Source organism: Xyrauchen texanus, chromosome 43, assembly GCF_025860055.1.
Source record: "Xyrauchen texanus isolate HMW12.3.18 chromosome 43, RBS_HiC_50CHRs, whole genome shotgun sequence".
NCBI lineage: Eukaryota > Metazoa > Chordata > Actinopteri > Cypriniformes > Catostomidae > Xyrauchen > Xyrauchen texanus.
Window position 1 is genome coordinate 351,207 of NC_068318.1, and position 27,961 is coordinate 379,167.

The following is a 27,961-nucleotide window of genomic DNA, read 5'->3' on the forward strand; positions in this document are numbered from 1 at the left end:
TTTCCTCTCTTGCTTGGTTTTGCTTGTGTCCCTCCGTGCGCTACTGAGTGCCAGTTGTTTGTTTGTTTTTTGCGAAGAGAGAGAAAGCGCGTGCACTTGCATGCATGGTTGACAGATTGCATAAATTAAGTATGACATATAAATATTTCAGATTTGTGCATGTATAAATCTCTGATTGGGTTGTTGCATCTATTATCTGGCAACCCTGAGCATATTAAAAGCTTGTGGATGCGTGATATGTCCAAAAGCCAGATAAATGAAAGATCTAATAAAACATTTTCATGATAAATCGACCTGCGGGAAGTAATTTGTCCTGGTCTGCATTTGAGGGTGCTTAGGCATGTAATGTGCTGTCAGTATTTTGGCAGTTCATTGGTGAGGATGGCTTTGTTAAAATCACAGAGAATTATAGAAAATGAGTCCGGGTGTTGTTGCTCCGTGTCTGTGCTTCATTCACGCATGCGTGTGGAGGAATATAAACACTCACCAGAATAAACCAGGAAAATTCCCGCAGCAAATAGAAAGGCATACAGTTGATAAAGAACGCTTCCAAATTAGGAGAGCACATCTTTAATGTTGTTAGATCTGTAAACCAAATTTCATTGATGTAAAAGCATGTTCCACCGCCTCTCATTTTCCCCATTAACTCCCCAATGCGATACACTCTGAACAGCTGAAAACCCAGCAGATGTAATGCGCTGTCCGGAATAGCTTCACTCATCCAGGTTTCTGTGAAGCACAAGGCAGTAGAGTTTGAAAAGTCCTTGTTTGTACGGGTGAGGAGATAGTTCATTAGTTTTGTTAGGGAGAGAGTGGAGATTCGCTAGATGAATTTGTTCAAAAACCGCGCTGTCGAAGCATGACCAGCGTGCCGGCTCTCTACCCTCGTCTGTGTCTCATAGCGCGCAAAATGTCCAGCAAAATGTCTGAATAGTCAAAAATGGGAGAGCTCCACCCTGAGGCGGCCATCTGTGTTGCCATCTTCATCATTTGTTACAATGGTTTCGAATTTTAGCTGGTGTCATATGTGTCATCCGCCTCACCCTTTTAAGACACAAAATTAACCGCAGTGAACAAATATACACCATGAACCATCGGCAGGCGAACAGTAAAGTTCTGTTTTTACAAGAATTGTTTCAAACCTACTACAGTATTTATCTTCCCAGATGCCATCACCAGAAGAGATTAAACCTCTGAAAAATCTAAATTTCATTAGGCAGTATAAGGACAATGGTATTATATTATTATATTATATTAGTATTATATAACTCCATATTAATAGTTAATCATTTCAAATTCACACTCGCAAGAGAAAATGTGACTCAAAGACTAATATTAGAGTCACACTCACCTTCATGGATTCGATATAGAGGACATATTCTCTGAGCACAGGCAGGAAGTCTTCACTCATGTCCTCCGTGAGCTCCTCCAGAGCGCTAGAGCAGTTTGACACACATCCCGCCACACCCTCCAGAGAATCATGAAGATCTTCCTCAAAAGACGCCCATGAAGAGTACACAGGCCCGTATTCCCTCAACTCCACCAGGTACTCTGAGAAGAATCAGGCAAAAACAGTAATGGATTATCGTAGATGGATTATCTTCTAAACATCTGTAGTATATATTTTTACCCTCAAAGCCTACTTATGCTCTGTTCCAAAATTTAGTGAGCTGCTTTGCCATCTACTGCCTACATAGACAGCATCCTAACTGATATGGAATGTTCTGCATCGGTAGCATCAAATAAAAAGCACTTCTTATGCGAAGTGGATGTGAGACTACACTCACAATTGACTACAATAAATTGTCTTTAGCATGATGCTAAGCTAACAACATGATAAACTTGTAAAATAAGCATAAAAATACAAACTTTCTTTTCATGCCCTCAAATCAACTTAGAACACAGTAAAACCAATTTTTTCTAACTGTAGAATCTTTCAGCACCAGCCACACAGTAACACAGAGGAATAAAAAATTTAATTATCCTCCTATACTCTGGCCCATACAATTAAACAGGCTGTTTAATTGGCTACCTTCACAGGTGTAATGAGATGGATGGATAGATGGATGGATGGATGGACAAACAGTGATTACCTGATTGCTCTTTGATGATCCTCTGTGCTATCCTGTCTATGGTGCCCAGTTTCTGTGTGAACACATCCAGATAGTCAGCCATGGCTGCAAACTCTATCGGCCTTCCCCTCAGTTTATAACCTCCTGTCACATACTTCACCGATTCCCCCATTTTAGTGAGCAGAGCCAGACCCAAACGCTTATTCAAGTCCTGAAGTAACAAGCATACAGTATATCAGTCCTGCCTCTGGGCCAAGAAATCATTGTAAAAACAACAAAATCCCATTGGCTGACAAACATGCTTTCAATCTAGCTATATAATGTATACAGTCAACTTATTGCACAATTTCACCGCTGTAAGGTCATTTCCAACAAAGATCTAAACATATGTATCCAAGGGTCATAAACAGCAAGTAAGGGTTTGATTATCACTGGATCATTGTTCCAGTATTTGCATTCCAACATACAACCAGAGCACTGCACTGTGACAAACTACAGAGCCCTGAAGCAGGACACATATACAACTACATGTAGTAGGATTTATGTTTCTAAACAGACTAAAAGGCACTAAACATGACACATGAATTGGAAATTTAAACCTGTGAGGTATTATGATCCTCTTGCATATTGTACTAACCATCCTACAATTACAAAATGTTTTTGTGAAGTGCTTCTCAGCTGCTGGGTTGAGACCCAAAAATGAGCCTCAGTTCTGTTAGAGTCAAGGACAGGTGGAATCAAACAATCCTGTTTGCATTTAATAAAATGCAACTAAACCAATAATTGTGCATAATTAGGATGTCAAAATAAATTGGCATATCAACTTGAAAAAAAAAAAGAGAAATAAAGAGATATTCCCATATCTTTATCAAATCAAACTCTACAGTGTTTTGGTGGAAATTCATTTGCATTGGTCAAAGTTTGTCAAATTATGCATTTGTCATCATGGACAGGTTGCATGACATGCCCTCATCATCGAAAACCATAAAGAAACTATGCAAGGTAAAAGAAAATGAAAACCAAACTGCATAATACAGGTTCATGGGTAAATCAATCTTCTCCTATTGCTCATGAATTTATAAAATTGTTGATTTCCTCAATGAAAATAATAAGATGCCTGGGTAAAAATATTGATTTTCATTTGAAGGATCTCGATCTATATTCTTAAATCCCTGGATTGATCTTTTACTCTATGTAGCAATCGTCTACAATGCGAGTAAATCGCTTGCAAATGTGTAAAAACTTCGCTACAACTTTCACTACAAATGTCTGATTAATCACTGGCTGTAAAAGTTTGGATTGACTCATTCTGTGTAATGCGTGTCCAAAGAAGAGATCCACGCAATCCATGGAAGCAGTAAAGAAGCCATTCGTCTCATGCGCTCAACTGACAACAAGTCTGAAAGACGCTTACTGAACTGCTGCTATTCTTAAAGAGACAGTACAGTTTAAGCATGTGTGCTAAAAATCAATGTAAATATTGTAAACAGTGCAAATGATGCTTGTAAGCAATAAGCATGCAACAAAATATATGCAATATATGCAATTTCAAGACATCATAATTATTGATTGAATACATGGATGTGAACAAAATGATGACAAAAAAAAAAATTTATATGTAAAAATTAACATTTTTGTTATGTACCAACTATAGTTAGAAGGTCCCCTATATAATTAGCAGTGTTAGATGAGAAAGAATTTCTTTCAGTTGTAAGCAAAAAGGACATTATAACTATAATTTACCTAACTTAATCTTAATCAAATTGAATTGAGTGAAATAGAGCTTGTGAAAGGAATTGGGGAATCTGTATCAATACCCAGCCCTAATTAAAATTGTTGAATATTGCTGTTGCAGTTCATGGTTATATTATTACATTTGAATGTTTATTAAGGACATTTTTATCCTATATATACTGACACAATGTCCAAAATAAAATCTGGGGTCTGGAGCAAAACCAGTTGAGAACCACTGTTTTAGTGTATTTGTTTAATGCTTGACCACAAAGGTGGCTGGTATACCTTCAAAACTACCTTCATATTTTGAATAATGACGTTAACAACTTTGGTGGAGTACAAACACTGAAGCTCTGACCTTTGCAGAGAGAAAGGCATTGAAGTGTTCATTGAAAGAAAGGACTGGATGGTCTGCTACACGTTTGAGAAACTTATCAAGTGCCTTTCTCCTGGTCTCCACAAACTCCTCTGAAAACCGGTCCACCACTCCCTTCATTACAAACTTCTCAGGCAAAGGCTATGGAGAAACAACCATGAATGTAAAGAGGCCATCATATGACATAAAACAAGACTGTCTTCAAAAGCCATCAGGGAACTGTCACTATTCGATAGGACTACTGAATATACAGTAAAAGTTTCAGTACAAAAATCCCACAATGGATTATATACTGATAATGATAACTGTGAAATACAATGTAAAGCTGTGCAGAAACCAGAAATGTATCAAACAGTGTCACTGCGGCTACAGCTGTTTTTGAGAGCAGTGTTACAGTGCGTCTTCCTCTACCTACTGGTATAAGATGGGTGGGTTGACTCTCCTCTAATTTGTTTCTCAGCCAGTCAAAGTCTTGGTAGCGTCGTCTTACAGAGAACTCAGGCAGGTCAAACTCTGTTCTGGTGGTCTGTTGGTCGCACACAAGAAGAAACAGGTGAATAACCACAGAATTTCTATTGTAACACTCTGTGTTTCACCAAATTAAAGGGGTACAGACTCAAACACACAGTTCAAAATACCTTCCATCTGTCACTTTGAGGTCGTGGTGGAATATACACTCACCGACCACTTTATTAGGTACACATGTACACCTACTTATGCATGCGATTATCTAATCAGCCAATTGTGTGGCAGTAGTGCAATGCATAAACCATGTATATACGGGTCATGAGCTTCAATTAATCATCAACCATCAGAATGGGGAAACAATTTGATCTCAGTGATTTTGACCGTGGCATGATTGTTGGACCCATATGGGCTGATTTGAGTATTTCTGTAACTACTGATCTCCTGGAATTTCTCGCATAACAGTCTCTAGAATTTACTCAGAATGGTGCCAAAAACAAAATACATCAATGAGCGGCAGTTCTGCAGACAGAAACGCTTTGCTGGTGAGAGAGATCAACGGAGAATGGTTCGAGCTGACAGAAAGGCTATGGTAACTCAGATAACACCTCTGTACAATTGCAGTGAGTAGAAAAGCATCTCAGAATGCACAACACATCAATCCTTGAGGTGGATGGGCTAATACAGCAGTAGACCACATTGGATTCCACTTCTGTCAGCCAAGAACAGAAAGCTGAGGCTGTAGTGGGCACAGTCTCACCAAAACTGGACAGTTATTGATTTCTGCTGAGGCACAATAAAAAATTGTCGACAAACATTTTTGTCCTTTGATCTCATTTAACATAGCATGAGATCATATGAAACTAATGATGGGGCATGAGAGGAGAAGACGGCTGATTAAAGAGAGTATGCACTCCAAACTTTACATACAGCTTCAGATTATGTAGATCGCAAAGTATGAGGGAATTATACAAAAAAACTAAATAAATAAATACAGAGGCAGTCTCGTTGTGAAATAAAGTGGAGCCAGAGCTGCTGTTCCACTTAAGCAAAATTGCATGCTCATGTCTTTAAAGGAAACAACAGCCTGGTGTTATATCTTTAATGCATTCTTTATTAAAGTTCAAATAATAAGGAAGCAAGTCATGTAAATATTGCAAGTACAAACCCCGAAAATTGAATTTCTCTTTCACGTGAAGTGACCCGATCTAAGGGAGAGAGATTGAAACTGCATCCTGTCTGATGTGGTGTCTGAGTGGTGGTGGTGTAGTGGTCTAAGCACCATAACTGGTAATCTGGTAATCAGAAGGATGCTGGTTCGAGCCCCACAGCCACTCCAGGTTGCTCCAGGGGGATTGTCCCTGTAATAAGGGCTCTGTAAGTCACTTTGGATAAAAGTGTCTGCCAAATGCGTAAATGTAAAATGTAAATGTAAATGTCTGATGCACACTCTGGCACGAGGACAGTCGTCCCTTGCGCACGCTTGCTGCAGCCTGATTATAACGTGATGGCTCACAACATATTGAACATATTGAATCATAATATATGTGTCACTGTGTGTTTATTATTGTAAAGAAAATCATCAATACGCAGCTTTATTAAAAAGACAGAGTTTGTTTTTTGTGAGTTAAAGATTGATCAATGTGAACAAAAAGTTGAGAGAGGGTAGTCTTTGCCCCATTATACACTGCAGTTTGTTTTGTTTTTGCTTGTTTTCCCAATATACATATCTAAAACTCTTTTAAAACAACATACATTTACTTTAGGAGCTATACTGCAGAAGAAAAAATTGTTATCTAAGAATGTTGAATATAATATTATAAATGTAGATATTTTGAATAATGTTCGATGAAAACACATACTGTACACACTCTTTGCCCATATGTCAAGCGTGAGGAAATGATAACGAGTTTCTCTCATGAATGTACAATGAACACTACAAATATCAAGATTTATAGAGAGTAAGGACTTCATTTTGGTCTGTTCTCACTCAAACATCATACCGCTTCTAGGAATGTGCATGAGTAACTGAGTAATAGAGTATTCGTTTCTGCATATGCCTGCCGTGAGCAGCGCTGAATTACACGGTTTTCACTCTCTCACCAAATCTCATCCACTGGATGGTGCTGTGTATATATATATATATATATATATATATATATATATATATATATATACACACACAATTGGGGTTGTGTATATATATATATATATATATATATATATATATATATATATATATATATATATATATATATATATATATACACAACCCCAATTCTGAAAAAGTTGGGACAGTATGGAATAAATATGCAAATAAAAACTAAAAGGAGTGATTTCTAAATTATATTCACCCTTTGTTAAGTTGAATGTACTACTCATATGATGTTATTCCTTGTGAATTTCATTGTTTTTTGAAAATGTACAGTAAATTTCAAATCAGATGATTGCAACACACTCCAAAAAGTTAGAACAGTCGACTGTTTACCACTGTGAAACATCACCAATTGTTCTACTAATGCTTATTAAGCACTTGGGCACTGAAGACACAAGTTTAGAAAGCAGACCTTTCACCCAGTCATCCATTATGTAGGTCTTTAGCTGCACAATTGTACAGGGTCTTTGTTGCCGTATGGTGTGCTTCATAATGCGGCACACATTCTCAATTGGAGACAGGTCAGGACTGCGGGCAAGCCAATCAATCACCCACACTCTCTGCTTCCTCCCAGACCAAAAAAGTTCCAGTTCCACTGTTCTACTTTCCATCTAAGATGAGACAGAGCCCAGAGAAGTCGGCAGTACTTCTGGACAGTGTTGATCTTGAAGGACTAGGCTGTTTTTGGAGGCTCCCTATAAACTATGACACGATTGCCTCACCTGTTTAACATCTCCTATTTCACATCGCCTTGTTATTTCAACTCATAAAATTGTTATTAGTCTTAAATTGCCCGTCTCAACTTTTTTGTGGTGTGTTGCAATCATCTGATTTGAAATTACTGTACATTTTCAAACAACAATGAAATTCACAAGATAAAACATCATGTAATGTGTAGTTGTCATGTTTTCAATATAGCAAAGGATGAATATAATTTACAAATCACTCCTTTTTGTTTTATTAGCATTTTTCATACTGTCTCAACTTTTTTGGAATTGGGGTTGTATATATATTCACACAGACAATTATTTTGATCATATATTGATCAAAGCAATTATAAATATACTGAATATATATATACATATTTTATATATATATATATATATATATATATATATATATATATATATATATATATATATATATATATATATATATATATATATATATATATATATATATATATATATATATATACACTGTATATATATATATGATATAATATATATTATTTAACAATCATATATTAAATATTATAATTAATATTTTCCAGGAAATATGGATATATGTAATTAATTGTGATTCATTTGATTAATCAGAATTTCAAGGCATTCATTTATTTAATAATTAATCAATTGACAGCCATAGTAAACATATATGTAGATAAATATAATATATATTAAATATATAACATAATATACAGTTATATACATTAAACAAATTAAATATTATTATTCCTTGTGTTAATTTAGTGAAAAACAGGGAGGAAAAGATTCCTCGATTATGGCTGTTATCATAGAAATCATAGTTACTCTATTTATTTTGAATATCGCCAAAAGGCAGGAAAATATTAAGATATAATTGGTTTGGCTTTATTACCCAAAACTAACGTGGAATAACCTTTGTCTTACTCAAGGGTAAATGGATATGGTTCATGGATTAAGCCCTTGTGATGTTCAAATCCACAATCTTTCAGTTACCAGCCCAATAGGCCACAACACTCAAATTAATTTGACCTAAAAGACTACTTATCTTGAGCATATTGCATTAATATATCTAATATCACCCTTATATAACTGCAAAACAATAAAAGCACATTCTCAATGATGTTATGAATGGATTGGCTTTGCCCTCTGACCTTTGAGCAGACTCTGTAGGTGATGTATGTCTCCATAGTAGACACGTGCTTCTTGGGGTCGTCTACAGTCACAAACAGGTCACGTGTTTCTCCGTCCAAATCATCATCCAGCTGCAGTCGGTTTAGTAGAGAAGAGGAGGAGGCAGGGCTTGATGTATCTACTGGAGTCCCATTGGGCAGGCTCAGGTCCTTGAGATGGTGCAAAATAATCAATAAGTAAATATAGTGAAACAATGGTATTTTGTGTGCAGAGACTATCAATGCTGACAAGGAATATAAAAAGAAAATCAAAAGGGTTGGAAATGACATGAGAGTGAGTAAAGTTTTGGTTGAACTATTCCATAAATAGTCGACAACTCAACCGCCACTCATATAACAACCATTCGGTACCACATTTACAATGATATAAATATCACATTCCTTAGCACACAAAACCAGTTCCAACCCATTATTTACAATAACCTATTCCCAAAATATCAACATAATGAAGGCCACCTCAAACACATTGTGTGACATGTAGCCTTGCAGTAACAATAACATTATTGGCTTCTTTGAGGTAACTGAAGATCACAATAATACAACCAGCATGATACATGCATATACTGTAGCTTTGAAATACAGACTGGCTGATTGTTAATCAAACCTCAATTCAGTAACTATGTCCCTTTAAACAAGAAACTTTTGTTTTCAAACAGTTTTAAGGGGTCAAAAAATGGAAAGTTCTGAAAAATTTCACCATTGTCACTAAGACAAATTCCCTTTATGTGTAAGCATACTTGGCAATAAAGCGGATTCTGATTCTGAAATTTGCTGCAAATTCACAAATATCGGTAAATAACTGCAAACTTCAGGCAAAAATTTTTAGTAAATCACAAGCTCATTTGTATGTGAAAATAATGAGCGGAAAATTTGTGGCAAATTTGCGGTAAGTTTAGTTTTTTTGTAAGGGTGCAGCAAACCTTTGGCAACAATGAAGAGTTTGTCGCAAAGCTCATTTGCAAATTAAAATAATGAGTGGCAAATTTGCGGCAAGTTTGCCAGATCTCTCAATTTATTTAACGGAAGTCAATGTTCAGAAGAGCATGTGGTACTAACATACTAGGGTTGAACGATTATAAAAATTACGATTATTTTTTTTTTTTAATTGTGATTGATATTTTAACTTTGATATGATCAACATAGGCAACCAGACATACTGTTCTAGAAAGGGTGTTCACACTTGATTCCTCTAAAAAGAAACAAACAAAATAAATAAATAAAACAGTGAAACGGGGGAACATCACTATCACATTGCATCTGTTTGCAATTTTTCATCATAATTTTTTTAACCCAGTCAATTTGAATATTTTTGCAATATAATAATAATGTTAAGATAAGAAATTATTATAGAAATATTTGATTGTATAATAATACGATGAGGGGTCCAAGCACCACGGGTGCCGGTGGCTTTCGGAAAATGCAAAGTGGACACATGCATGTGGCATTTGACATTATTCTAAACATGTTTTAAGCAATTTGGGTAAATATAAGAGGACTATTTTAAAGTCTGTTGTAAAAGCCACACTTCCTGCTGCCAGGTGGTGGCGCTATGACCGTGACCCAAAATAGTCACATCCATGTGATGAGCCCCCAATGCTAAACATCTCAATCTTGATCTAAATCACACAATGCACACAGAAGATATAAGGCACTTCCAGTTTCCCATTTTTTGCCATAAATGTATTGCTTTGCAATGGCTACACCGTTCAAATTTAAAAAATCCATTCACAATTTAGCATCTACAATGTAATGGCATGATATTGCACAAATTTTGTGCCAGTCACATGAATCCCCAAGGAGGAGTATTTAAAAGTTCAGAGCCTGCAATTTTCAGAAAATCCCAAAATTTGGCGGAGCTAATAACGGAGTATGAAAGTTGTTCGGCTTGATGAGAAATTAATATGTATATAATTTGGTGACTGTAGGTGAAAATAGGGGTGCTAAAGAGCCCCCCTTATATGTCAATTTTCAAGGGGCGCTACAGAGCCTGCCCTACTAATTTGAAAACTGAAAGGATGGAACTTTTGTTGTTTTTTAATGCAGTAAAATGCTTTCATTTGCCTTGCTGTCCACATAACCTTCTGTAAAAAATTTTTTTGTAATTTTATAGTAAATTGTAGCGGCCAAATATAGAGGTATGTGAAATTACGCAAATGTGCAATTAAATTATGTAATCTGGAGCACTTTAAAAAATAATGCATTTGGCTCAGCGCATGTTAGCACAACAAACCAAACTCGGTGCCCTTCTGGCCCCATCTGCCAGCAGGTCATCCCTGGATCTGGGAGAGGACAGGGGGACGGAAACAACAATAACAAAAACAATCATGATAGCTTATACACCGTAATGGTGATTATACCAAACTAAAAATATAATAATAATATTTAAAAAGAGAGGGAAAGGCCAACATGGAGTAGCAGTTGGAGAGAGAGAGAAAAAAAAATTACACACCGGTTCTCCGATAAGCCACAGCTTGGTCCTCGGCCACTCCTCCACACTCTAGTGGATGACAGCCACACCTCACTGGCAGATTTTGAACACAAAACATGAAAATGACATACCTGAACTTAAATGGTTGTATTTGCTGGACCCTTTGGAGTATGGACACAGTTGTAATGTTTTTTGAAAGAAGACAATTTGGGCTTTATTTCCCAAGTATCAGAATTAACATATGTTGTTTTTTTTTTAAGTTAGAGAAGCTGAAGTTTATAGTAATGGAAATATTTTGTGCTGAACATGTATTTATAATCTAAAAAAACAATAATAAAAGTGCCAAGACAAACCAGAAATACAATGTTCTCAAAGCCACAAGTCTAAAGAAGTTACGTTTCAAATTTGAAGATGATCTAACAAAAAATTTGGTTCCTACAAGATGTTTTCTCTGTAAACTCAGGGCACCAGATAGTCAGAATTTGTGTGTATGGAGCACAGAACTACTCTTAAACCGCATGTGTACTGTAATTAACTGATCCTGTTTACATGTATTTAAGAAAGCATTACACACTACAGCCGTGCACATAGGCGCAGCTGCACATTGAGACTGTTTTTTTTTTTATTATATCGCAGTGCTTGCATCGGGTCATATTGCAATTTCAATTTTATTTAGATTAATCCTTCAGCCCTATAACATACTATTCTTGCTATCTTGAACGTACAGAACAGGCATTCTTGCACTACAGTGGAGGTAACAAACCTCTACTGAACCACTACTGAAGGGAACAACAGCGTCATTAAACTGAATGTGTTATTCAGGTAAGTTGTTAAAAGAATATTGACTAATTTACTTGCTCAGCAATATTCTCTTCTCTTGAAAAAAAACTCAGTGCACACTAATCTAAGGGATTGTTCACGCAAAAATGAAAATTCTCTGGTGTGTATGACTTACTTTCTTCACTAGAACACATTTGAAGAAAAATAGAAAAAATAGCTCTGTAGGTCCTTAAAATGCAAGTGAATGGAGATTTCTTTTTTGAAGCTCCAAAAATCACAGACAGTCAGCATAAAACATCATTGATACGACTCCAGCTGTTAAATTAATGTGTTCTAAAGTGATACAATCACTTTTGGTGCGAAAAAAGATCAACATTTAAGTCCTTTTTAACTATAATCCAACACTACAGAAGAGGGGGGATTCTAAGCAGTCTCTTGTGTGACGTATTCGCATTGCCATGGATAGCGATGGATTTCTCCTCTTGGTTGAGACATCCAAGATAAGCACACAAATGCACCATTGTGAGTAAAGAAACAGATAATAACATATCTAAACCAGAATCAACCAAGATACTGTTCAGCGTTCCTCACTGTCTATTCTTGAGTTTCAAATGCCAATGCGATTACGTCACGTGCATACCAGAGCAGACCAGAAGCATGATTTAGAGTAAAAACATTTAAAAGATATGAATTTAATCACTGGAGTTGTATCAATGACGTTTATGCTGACTTTGGACCTTCTAAAAAGAAATCTCCATTCACTTGCACTTTAAAGACCTACTAAGCTAAGAATTTTTTTTATTTTTCTTCAAATGTGTTCTGGTCAAGAAAGAATGTAATACACACCTGGGATATCATGAGGGTGAGTAAATGAGAGAATTTTCATTATTGGGTGAATTATCCCTTTAACTAAATTCAGAGAGCATGATATTAGTTGACTTAATTTCAAATAAAAAAAGTAAAATCTAATATATACCACAGTCTACAATATAAATAGTTAATTGAACTTGAAACTGTATTTTCTGTAAAAGTTATTAACAGTAAATCAAATAATTCACAAATCCTACTAAAGACAGCATAAAAATACACAGAACTGAAAATATATATAAAGAGAAAAATGCCAATACTCGCATTTCTTAACCTTTTCATGAGTAGGTTCTAAATTCCCCTGCAGTAGAGTGGGGCAGAGTGTAGATGAGTATTTTTTTTTATTTCTTGTCATAACAAAAATACTGTATATAATATAGTAAACATGTGAACAAATGAGTTATGTCTGCTGTACTTTTTTGGTTTTATTTATTTCATTCTTATAGCTGTAAAAAAACAAATGAATAATGGGTGTGTGTGTCAAGCACTAATATAAACAGCCTGTGTGCATAGGATAATTGCATGTGATCAGCATGTTTTCACTGTGAGTATACAAGTTTTAAACTGTTGTGGTGCTTTTGTGATAAATTGGCTGACTGATTTAGAAAACAAATGTTATATTATATGCCTGAAAAGACTGTTTGAGTTGCTGTTGTGTGGGAATGTGGTACTTTGTTGACAATTTGTCTGTTTGTTACATAAAATAAACATATTATATGCTTTTTGAGTAGCTGTTTGATGAATAACAACCACTACTAATGTAAACAAATAGCAGCATGCATCGGAGGAACATCGTGTTTGATGTATTAACTGTGCGTATAAGATTTTTGTGGTACTTTTGTGACGAGTTGGATGTATTTATATAAAATAAACTTAAACTGTGGTTTAAAAGTCTGTATGAGTAACTGTTTGTGCGAATATAAAATGACATATGCTTGACCGGTGCAGTCTGAATATGTGTGATGTTACACATGAAAGGGTTAAGTGTATTTATTTAAATGATTATTAAACAGTATGCTATATGCACATACTTTGGTTGTTTCAGGTTTACTTTTACTGTGAGGAACTTTTCTCTGATGCAATGTTGACAGTTTTAAGTTTGCATTTTTAAGAACGGTTGGTCAGTCAAAAATAAAACTTTGTAAAAAATAAAGCTTTGATTAAAAAAAATATGCATCTTGTATTTTCTGAGTTTCAAGCTGTTAGAGTTTATTACTATTGTTAATGATTAGTCAATTTTCATTCATTAACCTTAAAGATGGTCAATTAAAAAAAAAATCTTAAAATTTGTAACCCTAACACAAAACAATAACTGCATTTGTTTAAAACTACTTTTTTAATACAAAAAGTCATGCAATGCATTACATTTTATGTTCTTGTAATCAGATCAAGGTGCGGACACATTTAGCTACGAACTGTGAAATTCAGTCATCTCAATGGGAATCTGCGCAATAGTGAATTTCGAGTAATGGACTCTACGCATGGTCACTACCATGTTTTGCCTCAGGGGGCACACTTCTGGTGAAGCGTTGGAAACTATTTCTTTCTACGCTGAGTTTTGCTTTTCACACGTTGGACGTCACATTTTCACAAGTTTCTGCGGATGACATTGGACAATATCATCACACATTGAGACTCAAAGCTGTTGCTCCATTCAGTAAAAGAAAGAAGTGGTTTAACAACGTGTATTTGAACTTATATGGACCATAATGACGCAGGTCCATAACGAGGGTGAATATTCACAAGACATATACCAGCACTGGCTTAAAAAGGTCCCTGTTTCTGACTGTTTTACACATGTAATTATTGTGATTCATTTCGCTAGATAATTTATAGCCCTCTGTGATATTATAAGTTAATATAACATGACAATTCATGATAATCCAGCTTCACAGTAAATGCTGGGGTGAACAATAATATATTTCTTAACATTGTGACTCTTACTTTAACCAAACAATTTGTCTAATAGTGGTCAATATTAGTAAACCGTATTGTATTTATGCAGTATTATATAATTTTCACTTTCAGTATTATTTATGTTAATAAAAATGCTGTCCCATTTCTGAGATTTGTCATGAGCGTGCAGGGATCTGCCGAACTCAAGAGAGTCCTGATGATGGACGAATGCTTTTGAAAAGTGAACTTTTTTAACAACAGCCTAAATATAGATTAAATTGTGTGTTAACACTTTACAATAAGGTTCCATTCGTTAACATGTATTAATGTATTGGGTATCATGATCAAACAATTAACAATATATTTTACAGTATTAATTCATCTTTGTCAATATTAGTTGATAAAAATTAAATTTTTTATTTTTAGTTCATGTTAGTTTATATTGCATTACCTAATGTTAGATTATACAACTTTTGATTTTTAAAGTCGTATCTATACAATCTATTAGTATGTTGAAATTAACTTTAAGATGAATTCATTCTGGTTCAAAAGTATCTCTAATAGTAAAGTTCATTGTTAATTCATGTTAACTAATGTTGTTAAGATGTTGATACGCATTTTCCCACATGCGGTGGTGACGTCACTTTGCTTATGATTAATAATTTAGCATCTATAAATGTAATAAATGTTAACAAATTATACATCTTTTCAAAGGTCTAAGGGTTGAACATTGATATCCGATCTCTGTTTCACGATAGCAATGCTCCAGAAACAGCAATTTAGTTGTTTGTGCCTCAAATCTAATTTTTTGTTAGATCATCTTCAAATTTGAAATGTAACTTCTTTAGACTTATGGCTTTGAGAACATTGTATTTCTGGTTTGAATTGGCACATTTATTATAGTTTTTTTAGATTATAAAAACATGTTCAGCACAAAATATTTCCATTACTATAAACTTCAGCTTCTCTAACTTAACAAAATAACAACATATATTCATTCTGATACTTGGAAATAAAGCCCAAACTGTCTTCTTTCAAAATACAATATAACTGTGTCCATACTCCAAAGGGTCCAGTAAATACAACCATTTAAGTTCAAGTATGTCATTTTCATGGTTTGTCCTCAAAAAGGGGGTGCAATCTGCCTGGGGAGGTGCGGCTGTCATCCACTAGAGTGTGGAGGAGTGGCCGAGGACCAAGCTATGGCATATCAGAGAACATACAGAGATTTTTTTTTTCTCTCTCTCTCTCTCTCTCTCTCCAACTGCCACTCCATGTTGGCCTTTCCCTCTCTTTTTAAATATTATTATTCTATTTTTAGTTTGGTATAATCACCGTTACAGTGTTTAAGCTATCATGATTGTTTTTGTTATTTTTGTGTCCCTCCCCCGTCCCCTGCCAGATGCAGGAAGGCAGTGATGACCTGCCAGCAGACGGGCCGGTAAATCAACCCCACCCCCTTTTTCTTTTTCTTAACCAAAATATATATCTATGTAATGGCTAAAATGTTTAAGAAAAACACACATCAGTCCAACCGCAACAGCCTCTCTGCAGTTCATCTGAAGTGAAGCGCATTTAACAATTTCTTTGTGTCTTTTCTTGACCAACATATACCTCAGACACTTGAATAACTTGAGAAACAATGAAAGTTAAATGGTTCACAGTGCAGATTCACTGGCTTTGCATGTCAATTTGCACGGAATTATAACCTGGGGTTCATTTTACTGGCCGTTTTATAGAAGGTAAAATAGTCTACGGGATCATCTTTATTGCCACATAAATGTGGGGTCTGTAAACATTACTGGCATGACCAATTCGCACGAGATTAAAATCAGGGAGAAATTCTGGTACTTATTATCTTTTCCCACGTCCCCATATAAAACTAAGTTCCAGCATCTATGATGCTCACAGGAACAGCAGAATATAAAGTAGGTTAAAAGTGTCTTTCTCATCACATAGTCAGACACAGTGCCTACACGTAACCATAAAATGTTCACTGAAGGCAGACAGGGTTTCGTTGCCACGAAGCAATTGATAAGACAGACACACACACACACACACACATTATTAAGATTAATCCCTCGTTATCCTTCTACGTGCCACACAGCTTGTTTTATTCATTTATAAGTGGTACCATGCAGTGCAGCTGATCAGTTGGGCACTGGTGGTCCACACTGCACCGGATAATCGACTGCAGTTGATTTTACACGTCATTTACCGCATCACGGTGTACTTACAGTCAGGACGCCTAATAATTAGTCTAAGGTAGCTATAGTTGGATTGCTTTAAATTACCATTTTAAATTTACAGCTGTGTTTCGTGCATTTCTGAAATGAGAAATCATCAATGAGTATCAAAAGAATCGGTTTATTTTCATTTTTACATATTGCAGTGAAATGAACAAAGCAAGATGCGGTTCAGGGAATATACAGACTTAACGTAGGGTGCATCCAAGACAGATGAGCATTCATTCCAGTGAATTATAACGGCTACAACAGTAAATAACAACTGATAAATAATAATACTAAAAACAAATAAATTGGAAGACATTATTACATTTAATATAAGATAATATGTATTTACATGTTAGCGAAGAGTACTAATTTCAAGCTCAGATCATTCCCACATCCATGTTTTTGAGAGGGAATATGGGTAGCCTTTACCTACTGGGTCGTATACACTGCAGTTTTGTGTGCCTTTTATTATAGGACAAATGTGTAGGCTATGTGTAAATGGTGATTTTAAATTCACTGGTCATCTTCTGAGAGACGAGCATTCATGAACTTCCTTAAGCATAATTTCCATGATGCGGGGTAAAGTTAGTTTTAGGTTAAATATTTTTTTGATATTCGGTTTCTCGTACCCGCGCTCTCTGCTGGCAGCAAGTTTGCAATGATTTCACACACTTATGGTATGGTATATAAATATAAATAGTATATAACGATAATATACAGACATAAAACACTGCACGCAGAACTGTCAGTTGGTGTGGCTGCAGAATTATGACTGAAAATGCACCGATTTGCTTTCATTGCTTAGCGTTCTTAAGGGACCGTCCATTCACTCGTTCAGTTGACGTGCAAGTTAAAGCAAGTAGGTTGCCAGTTAACAGACTGAGCTACAACAAGTGAGATTTTTACAGTAAATCCAATAATATGAATACAGCATTCAGTTAATTCAGGATAAACTTCATAAATATTCCTGAAAATTGTATTTTCACATTCCAAAGTTTATAGTAACTTCCCATTGGATAGACTGACTAACTGTAAAAATCTCACCTGTAGTAAGTCTATCAACTGGGAACTTGGAATTTGAAAATAACATTTTGGTGAATTTTGTAAAAAAAAAAATAATTATTATCTAATGCTACTCATATTATTGGACGTACTCTAAGTCTGCCCACTGGTAACTTACTACAACCTTTGGAATGTGAAAATAAAGTTTACATTATTTTTAGTGATTTTTTCACAATATATGTGAATACTGTACACTCATATGCACAGTCATAACTCTGGCGATCTACTAAAACCTGTGAAATTATTTTATTTGTATTTTTATTTGTATTTTTTTTTTTTTGGTTTGTTTGTTTTTAATTATGAAATAATGTTTTTTTTTTTTTTTTTTTAGATAGAACATGCAAGTCAATATTCAAATAAATGACAGCTCTGACACCAGTGACATTTTAGTTGTGGTCCAGTTTTCAGATAGTTCCTTACGCACCATAGGTGAATATCCAACAAATATCGAACCTAAAACTAACCATACCCCACAGTTAAACGTAAGCCTATGTCTTTACAATGTAGGCATATGCTTCAATAGTCTTATGAATGTATGGTTATTTTCATCATCTCATATAAAACCATGCCTTTTCAAACCAGAGCAATGTCAAAGACAGCATGTTTAAATCAAAATCAAATTAAATCCCTTTATTGTCACTCAACCATATACACAAGTGCAACAGTGGTTAAAAGTCTTGGGTGTAGTTCCAAGCAACATAGCAGTATTACAATTAAAATAAACATCTGATTTACACATAGCACAGTTTACACATCTTGTTACACAACACAATATACACCAAATAATATACATTATACACAAAATAAGAAGACTGCATACAGTAAACATAACATACAGTACAATACACCAAATAAAAAAGACTGTATACTGTAAAAATACACTGTACTCCCACCCCCCTTGTAATCAGTGGAAATAAATATGAAGTGTTGTGTTGACATTCAGCGGTTGATGGATAGTCAGTTGCCAGTGTGTTATAAAGAGAAGTATAAAATGAGAGTCCAGTCTGAGGCTAATAAAGCGCAGTGCTGATATATGTATCGTGATCGATCAAGAGTTCAAAAGTCTGATTGCTTGGGGAAGAAGCTGTCATGATATTGGCTGGTGCGGGTCCTGATGTTGCAGGAGGGCTGTGTACTGTAGGGCTGTCTGATTAATCTGGCTACTTGGAGAGATAGCTCAGCTGCAATAAACGTGGCGAGTTTTGGAGAAAAAATCAATTTATCTGAACAATTAAACAGCAGTGAACTTTCATTCTGTCTCACAGCATTGAGAACGACAACGTTGCAGGTTGACCAATCAGAAGAAAGGGGTGTTTCAGATCCACCCATACAGTTGAAGTCAGAAGTTTACATTCACTTAGGTTGAAGTCATTAAAACTCATTTAACCACTTAACAAATTTAATATAAGCAAACTATAACTTTGGCAAGTATTTTAGGACATCTACTTTGTGCATTACACAAGTAATTTTTCCAACAATTGTTTACAGACAGATTGTTTCACTTTTAATTGAATATATCACAATTCCAGTGAGTCAGAAGTTTACATACGTACAGTAAATTTAACTGTCCCTTTAAACAGCTTGGAAAATTCCAGAAAATTATGTCAAGCCTTTAGACTTATGCCTAAATGATAGGAGGTGTACTGAATTGGAGGTTTACCTGTAGATGTATTTTAAGGCCTACCTTCAAACTTAGTGCGTCTTTGCTTGACATCATGGAACAATCAAAGGAAATCAGCCAAGAATTCAGAATTTTTTTATTTTTTTCACAATCTGGTTCATCCTTGGGAGAAATTTCCAAATGCCTGAAGGTACCACATTCATCAGTACAAACTATGCAATTATAAACACCATGGGACCACCCAGCCATCATACTGCTCAGGAAGGTACGCATTCTGTCTCCTAGAGATGAACGTAGTTTGGGGCAATAAGTGCAAATCAATCCCAGAACAACAGACAAGACCTTATGAAGATGCTGGAAGAAACAGGTACACAAGTATATATATCCACAGTAAAATGAGTCCTATATTGAAATAACCTGAAAGGCTGCTCAGCAAGGAAAAAGCAACTGCTCCAATACTGCCATAAAAAAGCCAGACTACAGTTTGCAAGTGCACATGGTGACAAATCACTTTTTGAGAAATGTCCTCTGGTCTGATAAAACAAATTTAATGGCCATAATGACCATTGTTATGTTTGAAGTAAAAAGGGTGCAAGCCAAACAACACCATCCCAACCGTGAAGCATGGGGGTGGCAGCATCATGTTGTGGGGATGCTTTGCTGCAGGAGAGACTGGTTCACTTCACAAAATAGATGGAATCATGAGGAAGGTAATTTATGTGGATATATTGAAGCAATATCTCAAGACATCAGCCAGGAAGTTAAAGCTTGGTCACAAATGGGTCTTCCAAATGGACAATGACCCCAATCATACTTCCAAATTTGTGGCAAAATGGCTTAATGTGAACAAAGTCAAGGTATTGGTGTGACCATCACAAAGCCCTGATCTCAATCCGATAGAAAATGTGTGGGCAGAACTGAAAAAGTGTGTGCGAGCAAGGAGGCCTACAAACCTGACTCGGTTACACCAGTTCTGTCTGGAAAAACGGGTCAAAATTTTGGCAACTTATTGTGAGAAGCTTGTGGAAGGCAACACAAAACATTTGACACAAGTTAAACAATATAAAGGCAATGCTACCAAATACTAACAAAGTGCATGTAAACATCCGACCCATTGAGAATGTGATGAAAGACATAAAAGCTGAAAAAAATAATTCTCTCTACTATTATTTTGACATTTCACATTCTTAAAATAAAGTAGTGATCCTAACTGACCTAAGACAGGGAATATTTTCTACGATTAATTTGCGCGCGATCTGCACATTACATTCGATTCTCTTTACAGCTTGTTACACATTTGATATTATTTAGTGAATGGTGAATTAAAGTACCAATTTCTTTCCATAAGAGCAAAATCTGTACATTATTCTAGGGATGTGCACAAGTAGTCGAAAACTTTAGTATTCGTTCAGCAACTTTTATTCAAATAGTAAAAATACTATTCGAATTTCGTAAAGTTTTGCTTTGCTGGCCAAATATACAGGGAGATGCATGTTAAATCCTGAACACACAAACTAAAACTGTCAGTTATAACAGAATACACTGGGTGGCGTTGTTGAGTGTGGACACAAATTGATCACATTTGATGAGCAAACGATTGTGTCAGTACATTTAGATGGACACCAAAAAAGCTGGTTATTGTGAGAATGTGGCTTACTGTGAGAAAGCTGGGTTCCTTTAAATGTACTGGATAAGCAGTGTACACTTTACTCTCATATATGTGCAACTCAACAGAAAGCAGTGTCCCCATAGCAACGTAATCCCAGCGACGCTTCTGTAAACAACAAACATGGCATCCAAGAATGACTTTGATAGCTGAGGTAAGGGACATTCCATCACTTTTCTCAACAAAAACATGAGATGCAATATAAGCATAACTATTATTTGTCAAGTGTTTATATTCTTCCTGTAAGTTAACTGCGTCAGTCTACTTCATTAGCAGTTTCTTTTTCTTCACTTTGCGTGAGTTTTCATGCATTGCTTGTTTAAATATTTTCCACACAAAAAAACAAAGGACATAATATAAGCTTGTTTTGGATATAATTAGTAGCTTGTTTTTTTTTTATGGTGACGCAAACTTTATGACAAAAAAATATATTTTACAATGTCCCTTTCTCATTAATTACCTTCATTTAAATAATAGAATATTTGAATATTCATTGTTTATGAGCTTAAATATTTGCATACTTTGATGAATGCCCATCCCTACATTATTCCAAACTTTTGACAGAAAAATAACAGCCTTTATTGGATTCATACATAATTACACGCCTATAACTGCTTCTGCACATCTATGAAACGCCTCTATAAGACAAGCAAATAATTTTACAGATATACTGTATATTTTCAGTCTTGAAACATTTTGGGCAGCACAACAAGGACAAATAAAAATGTGTATAGTAGATTTTTATTTCCAAAACGAAGGACTGTAAATGTTCTCGAAATAGAATCAAACAAATAAAATAAAATAAAAAAACAATACAGGGGGGGCGCTAGTGAGCTATGGGTCGATAGGTCGCACTCCCTTGCAGCTCCCGCAAAATTATTATAAAATTAACTTTTTAATAATAACTTCTACATAAAAAGAGTTTTTCTTACAAGCTGGATTTGCTGAAGGTTCGTTGATACTCATCGGCTACAAGATGAAAGCGAGCTCGAAGTTACAAGCCTCAAAAAGCAAAAAGCAGAACAACGCAGGCCCTATCGCACCGACCTCTCCTGACGACGATGTTCCGCCGGGCGAACCTTCGCAACGGTCGGCAGATGCTACAGTCCTGGAAGCCATTAACTTGTTACGTTCAGATCTGTGAGCTACCAAAGTTGAGATTTGTCAGACGATTGACACGCGCATTGAAGAGATGGCCACAACTATCAGAGGGGAAATATCTGCTCTCAAATCTGAAACTCAAGTCGATATTCTTGCCTTGCAGACTACGTCCGCGCAACAAGGTTCTACTCTGGCTGACTTAGAACGCTCAGCAAATCATTCTTCAGATGCCATAACCAAACTTCAATAGGAGGTGAAACGCCTGTGTACTGAGGTGAATCTTCTTGCAGACAAGTGCATGGATCTAGAGGGGCAAAAATGTGCAAATAGCCGGGCTTAAAAGAAGGGTCTGAGAAGGGCAGAGATATGAACACTTGTTTCAGAACTCTTGAAAGACGCGTTGTCACTTGAGGATTGCCCACTAGTGGACCGTGCCCACAGGGCTTTACGTAAGCAACCGGAGGGCACCGAGCCGCCACGGTCGCTTATAGTGTGGCTGCATTACTTTCGGGATGTGACAACGATCCTTAGGAAAGCTGTTGAATGAAAGGATCTTTCTTTTAACGGTCAGAGGATCCGTGTTTTCCCTGACGTTACGCCCGAGGTGGCAAAGCACAGAGCTGCGTTTAACAGAGCCAGAGCAATACTTCGAGACAAGCCAGGAGTGCGGTATGGGACAGTATTTCCAGCGAAATTGAGAGTGACTTTTAAATGGCACAGAGACAGTGTTCACAGATGCGAAGAAAGCCGAAGAGTTTGCAGAGCTTCACTTTGGTTCGGGCCGTGAGGATGCTGAAGACGGAGGCTGCTGATAATGGCATTGTCGTGCTGGGTAACGAATAGCTATAGAGCGTTCAAGTGTTTACACTTACGGATTGCCTTTAATTGAAGTATATGTACATCTTTATTGAAGTTGGCTTTTGGTTTATTTTGAAATAAATAGGGTAGGATGGATCGTCCTTCCAGAATTTTCATTTCTTTTCATATTTTTAATTTGTCAATAAGTCTAGTTTCTCAAATCTTTATTATTTTATATATGCATTCTTTTTAACTTCAAAATATATGCCTTTTGCGGGGCTGCCCTAAACGTCTATTGTTAGAAGGGTTTAGTGAGGGAAGTTAGTATGGTACATGTTCATTTTTTGGTATCTTGTTATTGCTGTTTTGTTTAGTTTTTTCTCGTATCTTCCTTAGTGGGATCGCGCCTTACTTTGAAGGTTTCTCTTGGTATAGGCAAGAGCATGTTAAAGGGAGGGTTGTTCTGGGACATCTACACTCACCTAAAGGATTATTAGGAACACCTGTTCAATTTCTCATTAATGCAATTATCTAATCAACCAATCACATGGCAGTTGCTTCAATGCATTTAGGGGTGTGGTCCTGGTCAAGACAATCTCCTGAACTCCAAACTGAATGTCAGAATGGGAAAGAAAGGTGATTTAAGCAATTTTGAGCGTGGCATGGTTGTTGGTGCCAGACGGGCCGGTCTGAGTATTTCACAATCTGCTCAGTTACTGGGATTTTCACGCACAACCATTTCTAGGGTTTACAAAGAATGGTGTGAAAAGGAAAAACATCCAGTATGCGGCAGTCCTGTGGGCAAAAATGCCTTGTTGATGCTAGAGGTCAGAGGAGAATGGGCCGACTGATTCAAGCTGATAGAAGAGCAACTTTGCCTGAAATAACCACTCGTTACAACCGAGGTATGCAGCAAAGCATTTGTGAAGCCACAACACGCACAACTTTGAGGCGGATGGGCTACAACAGCAGAAGACCCCACCGGGTACCACTCATCTCCACTACAAATAGGAAAAAGAGGCTACAATTTGCAAGAGCTCACCAAAATTGGACAGATGAAGACTGGAAAAATGTTGCCTGGTCTGATGAGTCTCAATTTCTGTTGAGACATTCAGATGTAGAGTCAGAATTTGGCGTAAACAGAATGAGAACATGGATCCATCATGCCTTGTTACCACTGTGCAGGCTGGTGGTGGTGGTGTAATGGTGTGGGGGATGTTTTCTTGGCACACTTTAGGCCCCTTAGTGCCAATTGGGCATCGTTTAAATGCCACGGCCTACCTGAGCATTGTTTCTGACCATGTCCATCCCTTTATGGCCACCATGTACCCATCCTCTGATGGCTACTTCCAGCAGGATAATGCACCATGTCACAAAGCTCGAATCATTTCAAATTGGTTTCTTGAACATGACAATGAGTTCACTGTACTAAAATGGCCCCCACAGTCACCAGATCTCAACCCAATAGAGCATCTTTGGGATGTGGTGGAACAGGAGCTTCGTGCCCTGGATGTGCATCCCACAAATCCCCATCAACTGCAAGATGCTATCCTATCAATATGGGCCGACATTTCTAAAGAATGCTTTCAGCACCTTGTTGAATCAATGCCACGTAGAATTAAGGCAGTTCTGAAGGCGAAAGGGGGTCAAATACAGTATTAGTATGGTGTTCCTAATAATCCTTTAGGTGAGTGTATATTCAGTATATGACCATATATGTCACATTGATAGGGTTTATATTCATATTGTATGAGCCGACACCATGCAGGACAACGTAACTCAGCGGGATAAGGGGAGAAAATGTACTATGGTTACTTGGAATGTTAAAGGATTAAATCATCCTGTTAAAAGGGGCAAAGTTTTGACACACCTAAAGATGCTATCTAGTGACATAATTTTTCTTCAAGAAATGCACCTTAATAAAAGTGAATACATCAAACTAAGATGTAGATGGATTGGTCAAACTTATCATGCTACGTGTGCAGTTAGATCAAGAGGGGTGGCCATACTCTTCAGAAAGGGCACACCATTCATCCATAAGACAACCATCGCAGATAAGGAGGGGAGATATCTAATTGTTATTGGAGATTTATATACATTACCCATAACACTGGTTAATATTTATGGTCCTAATACAGACTCGCCTTCATTTTTTAAACATGTTTTCGCTCAGATCCCTGACATCTCGCAAACTAATTTACTCATTGCAGGTGACCTAAATTTAGTTTTAGATCCTTATTTGGACAGATCTTCATCCTGTAGAGCACCACCTTCTAATTCCAGCATTTTCATGAAGGAATATTATAATAATTCAAATTTGTTTGATATTTGGAGAATTTTTAACCCTCGAGACAGAGCGTACTCTTTCCATTCCAATGTTCATAATGTATATACCAGAATTGATTATTTCCTGGCTGATGCTAAATTGGTGCCATTGGCCAGTAAGGTTGCGTATAAGGACATAGTGATTTCAGATCATGCTCCTCTTTCATTCTCTTTAAATCTAGCTAACTTGCCTCATTGTGATAGGATATGGAAACTGGACCCACAGCTTTTAAAGGAACCACAATTTTGTAAATTTTTAAGCGAACAAATTTATTTTTTCTTTGAGATGAATGATCTTCCTGAAACGTCACCCTCAATACTGTGGGAGACCATGAAAGCTTATATCAGGGGCTGTATTATTTCCTTTCAGGCTGCTAGAAAGAAAAGGAAAAGGGCTCAGTTGGCAGATCTGGAACAACAAATTAATAGATTGGCTAAATTAAATGCAATTAGGGTTGGGCGATGTCCCCTAAATTGGCAGTTGACGATGTTGACAGTAAAACACGATGGACGATGGATGATGATATCGTCGGTGGGGCGGGGATTATATAATTTCATATAATTTTCAAAAATTATATGAAAAATTATTATTTCGTTATTTTACTAACCCAACTAATGACTCGTCGGCGCTTTATCAGTAGGTTGCACGACACGTGAAGCATTTTTTTTTTAGCTTTCACTTAAGAAGAGTTGTGCACTTTTTATTTTAATATATCTCTTTACATAAATACTATTTTCCACTAAAAAACTATAATTTCGTTATTTTACTCACTGATGAGCAAAAGGTCGAGGCAGAAATGACCATGTAGGCTACCTGCAGGAAATGGCCATTGATGGGGAAGAGGACCCGCTGACTTGGTGGAAAACGAACGACAAAAAGTTTCCGTTCACGGCAAGATTAGCACGGAAATATCTGTGCATATGTGCTACCAGTACTCCATCAGAGCAGGTCTTCAGCACAGCGGGTAGTGTAGTTACTCCAATCCGCAGCTTATTAAATCCAGATAAAGTGAATATGTTGGTATTTCTGGCCAGAAACATCGAAATTTAAACATGGTCTATGGTGAAAGATATTAGACTTCTTTACGCATTTTTCAGCCATCCGTTCTGGAGCTATTCGATTTTGCATATAATTTTTAAACGTTCATTTGTGTAGTTCATATGACCACTTTACAATATTTCAATAACATAATTTATTTTGTAGCCTGTGCTGAAGTTAATTGTGCTGCTAATTATAAGTGAAATGTTAATGCCGAGTTTCGGTCTGAGTGTTGTTCCCGTTTTCCTGTTCTTTATTTGTTGTTCTTCTATGTTTTAATAAATGTGTGTTATTCATATTCACCTTGTTTCTTTCATTTGATTTGACATTATGGATTTATGGCCAAGGAAATTTTTCTTTAAAAGTATTAACCAGACAAAAGTTATTTGACGTTCAGCTGGTATGGGTTTATCTTAAACTGCCGCTTCAGTGTATACAAGAGCTATGTGACAATGAGCAAGATTTTCTGAGACACTACAACTACTAATAATTAATTAATAAAGGCTATTTTCTTGTAGCCTACAACATAACATATTTTAATCTAAATGTACAGTGTAAGACATGTAAAAAAAGACAAGAAGCTAACAATGTCAAGATCAATATTTGTGTAGCCTGCCTGACACGGTATTTTCACAGACTAACACGTCACGTCTCTGGCATATACCACAGTATTTAAAATAGCATATATGCATTAGTTATATTCTCAATTTAATTTACAGAGCAATCCCTGCAAAGTTTTTAGGTTAACTATAGAAGAGACTAGGATTAGTGAGTCACACTAGCAAGACTCGCAAAAGGGGGCGTGGCATCACGATGGTGGCTCTACATCGTGATGTTGGTCAGCCATCACGATGGACGATGATATCGTCCATCGGCACAACCCTAAATGCAATGTATCCATCCATGGTAGGGCTGGGATAAACGATTATTTTTTAAATGATTAATCTAGCGATTATTTTTTCCGATGCATCGATTAATCTAACGATTCATTTTTTCAGTCTGATTCGATTTCGATTCGATTAATCGACTTGTGACAACACCGGTAATACTGGTTTCATCGGGGGTGGGGGTGTATAAAATGTAAAAAAAAAAAAACATTTGCTGGGAATTTCATTGACTGGCGATCTGATCAATCAATCATAATACGCCATTTTTGTATGACAAAGTAGTCAGGAGAGAGAAGATTAACGTCGGTGGATTTGAATTTGAATAATGGCTACTGGCTACTGTACTGACATCTTTCCGCGGTTAAAACAACAGTCCTTCTGATGTAGGCTACATTCATGTTTAGCCTATTTGATGCTATAAATTAACCAAGGAAAAGATGATCGGTTCACGAGCAGCTTTAACTGAGGCAATCTGTCACGACACATTAAAGAGCCACAAAATAGTACGCCTATTTATGGTTTAATTTTCTTTGAATGTCCAAATTTGAAAGTTGAGAC

At 36.4% G+C, this 27,961-nt stretch overlaps 1 protein-coding gene across 2 annotated transcripts in view; it reads right to left on the bottom strand.

The window, feature by feature from the left end:
• LOC127635423 (sorting nexin-30) overlaps positions 1-27,961 on the bottom strand; it is a 54,323-nt gene that overhangs the window by 14,611 nt on the left and 11,751 nt on the right. For both annotated transcript variants that reach the window (XR_007969474.1, XM_052115465.1), the window contains exons 2-6: positions 8,661-8,849; positions 4,598-4,708; positions 4,165-4,323; positions 2,094-2,283; positions 1,352-1,551 (exon numbers count right to left, since the gene is read on the bottom strand). Coding sequence is in view for 1 of the 2 variants with exons in the window: in XM_052115465.1 (XP_051971425.1) it covers positions 1,352-1,551; positions 2,094-2,283; positions 4,165-4,323; positions 4,598-4,708; positions 8,661-8,849 (849 nt within the window). In the remaining variant the exon portion in view is untranslated. The remainder of the gene's footprint in view (positions 1-1,351; positions 1,552-2,093; positions 2,284-4,164; positions 4,324-4,597; positions 4,709-8,660; positions 8,850-27,961) is intronic.